The sequence below is a fragment of the Hetaerina americana genome, unplaced genomic scaffold (genome assembly GCF_022747635.1).
Source record: "Hetaerina americana unplaced genomic scaffold, ioHetAmer1.1.p SCAF_39, whole genome shotgun sequence".
Taxonomy (NCBI): Eukaryota; Metazoa; Arthropoda; class Insecta; order Odonata; family Calopterygidae; genus Hetaerina; species Hetaerina americana.
In genome coordinates this window covers 3324488-3331776 of record NW_027286974.1, presented here as the reverse complement: position 1 = coordinate 3331776, position 7289 = coordinate 3324488, and the positions used below count along the sequence as shown (strand labels likewise).

At 42.6% G+C, this 7289-nt stretch overlaps 1 protein-coding gene across 1 annotated transcript; it reads right to left on the bottom strand.

Annotated features, from left to right (window-relative positions):
* Window positions 1-864: 864 nt before the first annotated feature.
* LOC139691726 (zinc finger protein OZF-like) lies at window positions 865-4133 on the bottom strand. Its single transcript, XM_071589580.1, has 2 exons — window positions 4085-4133; window positions 865-2456 (listed from the first exon to the last, which is right to left on the bottom strand). Exons 1-2 carry the CDS (start codon window positions 4098-4100, stop codon window positions 1324-1326), a joined length of 1149 nt encoding a protein of 382 aa, XP_071445681.1. The 5' UTR covers window positions 4101-4133; the 3' UTR covers window positions 865-1323.
* Between the last annotated feature and the right edge of the window lie 3156 nt (window positions 4134-7289).

Genomic DNA, 7289 nt, shown 5'->3' with positions numbered 1-7289 from the left:
GTCAGTCCACTAAAGTTCAAGGAGTTCTCTCGGGTTTCCCACCGGGTCAGGTTGCAGTACACCGACGTTTTGATGGCTGACTCTGCAATTGCCTTCAGGGTGAAGTTCAGAGCATGAAAAAGGCCTGGTATTTATAATCTCTGCCAAGGCTCAGGTGTGCCCTGATTGGTCGGAAGCATTAATGTGCTCCGCTATGGCCAATCCAGGGTGCGTTCCGTGCATTTTTTATTTTCTTTAGCACTGGCTTCCAAGTGTTACTGACTTGGAAGCTGTTGTCTCTGTTAAAAGTATTGGTATCTAGTCTGATTTCAACGGCTTCTTTCACCACACGATCTCAGTAGCCGTTGACGTGGGATACCCCCCTTCTCGTGCTGGTAAAGTTGATTCTGTGGTCGTTGTTAAGGCAATTTTCAGCTACCGCAGATTTCGCTGGGTATAATAATCTGATGCACCTCTCGTGTTCCTTCAGGTGTGTTTCTATGGTGCGGCCGGTCTCCTCAATGTATGCTTGGCCTCACTCCCAAGGAATCCGGTACACTCCTGAGGTCTTCAATCTCCTTTTGTCTTTAGCTGTGACCAGGATTGATTGCAGCTTCCTTTGCGGTTTGTGGATAGTTTCCACCTTCTTCTTCCTTAATATCCTTGAGACTATTATAAATCGTAGAGGTGTAAACGGCGACTGGGATCGAGTGCTGGAAGAAGCCGTTGAAATCCGATTAGACACCAATACTTTCAACAGAGACAACGGCTCTCAAATCAGTAAAACTTTGAAGCCAGTGCTAAAGAAAATAAAAAAATGTACAGGAACGCACCTGATTGGCTGTAGCAGAGGACATTAAGGCTTCCGACCAATCAGGGCACACCTGAGCCTTGGCAGAGTGTATAAATACCAGGCCTTTTTCATGCTCTGATTGGCCTGGCGGAGGTTTTACGGGTTTCCCTCCGCCCATGGGTGAATGCCGGGCTGATACCGCTCCCGTAGAAAAGAAATCATAGGTTTTTCCGCAGCCACTACCATCTTGTAGCCTTTCAATATTTAATTTTTAATCACCCCGAAGAGGAGTTTATCCTAAAACGGGGTTTCCGTATTGTTATGCTATGTTTCAATCATATATTTTATATACCTCTTATATACTGTTCTAATACGGAAATAAAAACCCATAAAACTAAAACTGAATGCTCTGAACTTCACCCTGAAGACGATTGCAGAGTCAGCCATTGAAACGTATGTGTACTGCAACCTGACCCGGAGGGAAACCCTAGAGAACTTCTTGAATACCATACGCCGGGAAAACCTTAGATCCTTCCTTACTCCACTAAAGGTTAGCATAACTCTGTAGTGTGCGTCGATAGGTGTGTCTTGAGTTGATCGTTGCGTGGGAACGCCCTTGAGCAGATGGTGCACGAGTAAGGTTTCTCCCCAGAGTGCACCAATTGGTGAACTTTGAGATTGCCCTTCGTGGAGAACGTCTTTGAGCAGTCGGGGCAAGAGAAAGGTCTCTCGCTCGTGTGCACAGCCATGTGAGTCTTCAGATTGCCCTTCGTCGTAAAGGTCTTTGCGCAGATGACGCACGGGTGAGGTCTCTTCCCAGCATGCAACGCCACGTGCGCTTTTAGGATGTCTTTCGTCCCAAAGCTCTTTGAACAAGCATCGCACGAATAAGGCCTCTCTCCCGTGTGCACCGCACTGTGTTTCTTCAGGAAATAGTTTCTCGTGAACGATTTGGAACAAACGCGGCACGAATACGGTTTGTATCCGGCATGAACGGCCAGGTGCATTTTTAAACTGCTCTTCTGGGTGAACGCCTTGGAACACACGTGGCACAAATGTCTCTTATCCACAGGTTTTCCCGAGGCAACCGTCTCCATATCGGCATCGAAACAACTATTATCCACCAGTCCGTCACTGCATACTACACCGCCCGGCTCCGGTCCTACCGGGTTAATTCCGTGCCGAACCAAATTATGCCGTACGTAATCCTCCCGCTTCATAAACCCCACGAGACAAAGGTTGCAATTGAAGTAATCCAACCCGACATGTTTCCAAACGTGCTTCTCCATCAATGCCTTCGTCTTGAACACTTCTCCGCACATATCGCACTGAAACACTGATTCCCTCGAAGCCGATTCGACTTCCAACCGTCTACAATGGTCCACTGCGGCACCCCGTCCCCCCGAACTGGGCCCCGCAACACGCAATCCATCACACGCAATCAAAGCCACCTTCTCCTCCCGTGAACACAAAGCAGTCCTTTCACTCCTGCCACTCTCAATTCCATTGATCTCCACTTCATCTCCTTCCGTTCTCCCGCACTTGACATTCTCCCCCACCCAGCATCGTTTCACCGAGGCCGTCATTGAGACTCTGTCGTCTAGGAGTCGCTCAACAGATGGCACCTGCACAGAACACGAGTGAATCCTTTCTTTATCGCGATGCAAGCCGTGGGTTTGGTGTCCTGCGAACAAGAAAAAGGGTGGAATTAGCGTTTGGGTGACGATCAAATATCCACATCCGAACAGGGCCAATGTTTACACACACACATGAGCGCAAACGCAGCATTAACATCATACAGAGAAGGTTTTAAAATTTGCAAGTCGAACTAAGAAAACGAGATAGCAGAGACTGTTAACTTGATTGGCCCTCGGTTTGTTGAAATGGGGGGAGGAGAAACGAAGCGACAACTAAGAGGTATAAAGATAGGGAACACACATTTATCATTGAACACGGTTCTCATTCAAAGCCAGGCATTTATCATTAACGAATAAACCAGCTAATCAAATCCGTCTCTCTAGAAGAAATCTGCAGCTCCCTTTTTACATATTTAAACCAGTTGTTCTACATAGGCTAAGTGGTTGGGGGATCTGATTTTTAAACATACGCCAAGCACCAATTGTCTGGGAGCATCAATTCAGACTAAATTGCATTTGAAGTGGATCCTGTCAAGTGAATCAGTGCAAGTGCACAATGCAGACAGTGATTGAACAGCGGTGAGACATCAAATTTTGTGTTGGACGGGGGAAATAGGGTACGAAGACATTGGGCATGATTTGCCAAGTGCTCAAGGATGAAAGCATTACACAAACTGCAGTATTTTAAGATGCACAAGCTTATTAAATGAAGAACACAACACTTCCACTGTTAGTTATTTTTGTACGACTAGTTTCAATGCTTAGGCTACATCATGAGGTATAAATTCATCCAGTCGTGGTCCATTTATAAACCATTCATGATGGAGAGGAGGGGTGGTCAAGAGAAAGGGGGTTGTGATCGGCGTTGAAGGGATAGGGAGGGGGAGAGGGTTGTTAAGCATCAAGAAAGATGATTGGTGGGTTCACTGTGTGGGGGAAGGATTGTTGGGTCTTTCCGTGAAGGAAAGGGGTACTTCAAGGATTGGGGAGAGGTATTCAAACAATAAATCGTTAACCAAATGACCCTGTTTCAAATTATTCCTGATTTCCAGCTCTTCCCACTTGTCCATCCTCATTCCTTTATCCATCTGGTGTAAGAGTTCCGGGTTGAAATCAGTCCCATGATGTTCATCCCTCAGATGCTTGGCGAAGTGATACACGAATAATATTTATTTAGAAGTTTACCAAAAATTACCAACATAACCTAAAAATTCTTTGAAAAATTAAAATATTTTTCCTGAGCTCAATTTTTATCCAAGAAATCTGGGAAAAATCGAAATGTTTTTAAGCATTGAAATGTACGATCAGGAATTTTTCCAGATTTTTTAAAGCAAATGATCGCTCGGGAAAAATGTTTTCCAAAAGAACAAATTTTTTGGGAAAGGAGCACCCTGGGGCCACCTACGGAGCTGAAAATTTGGCCAAAGGGGTTCCTATATATTTACTATCGACTGTCCAATCCAAAATAAGAATCCAGACCAGTGAAGATTTTTACAATCTTATCCCGATATAGCCTTTAAAGAAAAATATGGTTTTTATGGCCTCGGTTCGCGTATTTACTGAACAGACCACGTTCATCTCCAGCAGAGGAGATATTCACTCATAATTCTGTGGACAATGAGCACCAGAGGGAGAAAGAGAGAGAGAGAGAGGGAGAAGGAAGCAAGGTCCTCACCTGGTGCTGCAGCCATGACTTCACCAATGTTCCCATCTTGGTGCTCATCAACAGCGCCATCCTCCTCTCTACCAATGGTGCACAGCCTTAGTTCCCTTCCACGCACCACATCCCCTGCACCCTCCTCTTCCTCCGCCGTTGCCTGTGGAGGCCAAGACACCACATAAACATTACTCTGAGTACACTCCCTTGTCATTGCGGGCACTCTCAATGAACAACAGCTGTTCTCTAATGTATTCATACTTGTATTGGTGTAAAAGAACAAATTTTAGAACATGCAGTGACTTCCATTGATTTGTTCCGAAGCTGTAGGAGCCAGCATTAAATTGATTCAGTACTTGTTTGCCTTTTAGTGAATTGCAAAGGATGACAATGTCCGCTAAAGAGTTGCTACTGACAGTTCCGAAGTGAGTGTGGTATGATTTCAGGCCAATAATCGGTATTGCTACCATTTGTTGAGTGTCTTCCCAATTCACTCAGCAATGCTCGCAATACCGTTTATTGTTCGACTGACATTAACTAGAGCTTGATCATTCAATCAGACCATAATTGATTTTATCCATTCCAATGCCGACTTTCATTCCCATCTCTCTCTCTCTAGTTCTACTTTCCATAACGCCTCTTTCAATATCATTTCCTCTACACACACACACACATATATACATATATATATATATATATATATATATATATATATATATATATATATATATATGTATATGTATATGTATATGTATATATATATATATATATATATATATATATATATATATATATATATATATGTATATGTATATGTATATATATATATATATATATATATGTATATATATATATATATATATGTATATATATATGTATATATATGTATATACATGTATATATATGTATATATATATATGTGTATGTATATATATATATATATATATATATATATATATATATATATATATATATATATATATGTATATATATGTATATACATGTATATATATGTATATATATATGTGTATGTATATATATATATATATATATATATATATATATATATATATGTAATATGTATTGAACCGCACGTGTACTTAATGGACACCCCATGCCATACTCTATATCTATTCCTAACTAACACTGCCCACATCACCTCTCTCTCCATCCCCTACTCTAGCATCTGATAGCTGTCTGATAGACATCTGCTCATGTTATAATTATGATTAGCATATCCTATCCCTGTCCCAATGTATTCCTATATTTTACAAGTAGTTTTTCCCGATTCACTCATTGAAAAGCTCTTTAGACATCCACAAAACAGTCATTTACATCCTGATTGTAGTAGTACGAGGGTCATCCGGAAAGTAGTACCCGTTCGTGAAATAAAGACACAAAAGTAAATATTAACAAACATAAAAATTTTTATTTGAAAGAGGATACTTTAAACTACTTCTCAACATAATCTCCAAGCAAATTAAGGCATTTGTCATAACGTGTGACAAGTTTCTGTATTCCTGCTGCATAGTCCTTCGCCGCCAGCTCATTGAGATACGCGAGGGACCCATCTTGCACAAATTTTTGCATAATGCAGATGGTGTTTAACAATTTCATGAACAATTGTTCGAGAAACATTGGGAAAATGCTCACAGATGTCATCAATTGTGACGCGCCGATCGTTCCTCACGAATTCGTCAACTGAGCTCACCAGTTGGTCTGTAATGACAGACGGTCTCCCCGAACGCTCATCGTCGTGTGTGTTCCCCCTCCCCATGTTGAAGTTGCGACACCACCGCCGAACAGACGACTCGTCCATTACATTGTCTCCATACACCTCCTTTAATTGGCGATGAATATCACATGGGCGAACGTTTCTTGCATTGAGGAATTTAATCACTGCCCTCACTTCACAACTGGCGGCGTTCTCAATTTTTTTAAACATTGTAAACAATCACAGAAACAACAAAGGCATGCTAGCGTCACGCAACTTGGCTCAGAGAAGGCAGACAAGCCACTGAAGCTATCTGACCTCGTCCAGCGGCTACTCGCGTCGTCAGCACTTCATGCGGCACGAACGGGTACTACTTTCCGGATGACCCTCGTAGTAGTAGTAGTAGTATTTACGGGAGGCTGTGACCGACAGCTGAGGTCATTTGCTCCATAGGGGATTAACAGGAAAGGATGAAGGTTGGAGAGAGAAACCCGGCGTCGGCATTATCCTACTCTAATAACGAAAGGCACCAAGGGGTCACACAGTTTAACGTCCCATCCGACGGACGGCATACTCACTCAAAGTGACCTCAACAAAGCAACTCAAGTAGGGATCAGAGATACCCTCACGGAAAAATATTCAACATAGCCAGGATTTGAACCCGGGGCCTCTGGGTGGGAAGCCAGTACGTTAGCCCCCGCACCATATAGATCCCCTCTGTTATTGTAACGGCCAAAGTACGTGAATTAAGGTTTAAATTGCTACCTAAGGCACCCTATTCCCCAGATTTAACCCCCTCAGATTAGTATTTTCAGTATTTGAATGCTTGAAAAAATGGTCAAACATTTTCCAACCATGAAGAAGTGATGTCGAGTGCAGTTAATGGCTATTTTGAGGAGCCAAGACAGTTTTTATTTTAACAAAAGGGTATCGAACTTATTGAACATTGCTGGAAAAAGCATACAGAGCTGAAAGGAGATTATTTTGAAAGGTAAATACATTTTTTTCCACTCTTTTAGTGTTTCCTTTGTTGGATCGGATACTTCTGGGACCATCCTCACACTCTGTTTGACTGCATTTAAATTTACAAGATCCACATCAGTTTGTAAAGACCGTTTCCACACATACAGGAGTTTCCAGCGACCGTGCAGTGTTTAGCGATGGCCTCTGTACTTCCTTCATTACACATCCATCAGAACGGATGGATCAAAGTACTTAAAAGAAATACGTCTGCGGAGAAAGGTTATAATTGGGCATTGGAATCTTCGGGGTGGATTAGAATGATTGATGAAGCCCAGGATTGAATTGAGAGGGGAATTTGGTGTAAACGATTGCGCTTCTTACTCACCTTTGTTCTTCCCTGTTCCGCCACAGAGAGGTTCGATGTTCCCAACGCATCTTCGTCCATTTCCTGTTTAATAACTCTTTGGAGAATGATCGGATTCCCTGCAGCGGGCGATGACTCCGAGAACCTCTCCTCCCTGAAGACACTATCGTCCGACATGGTGA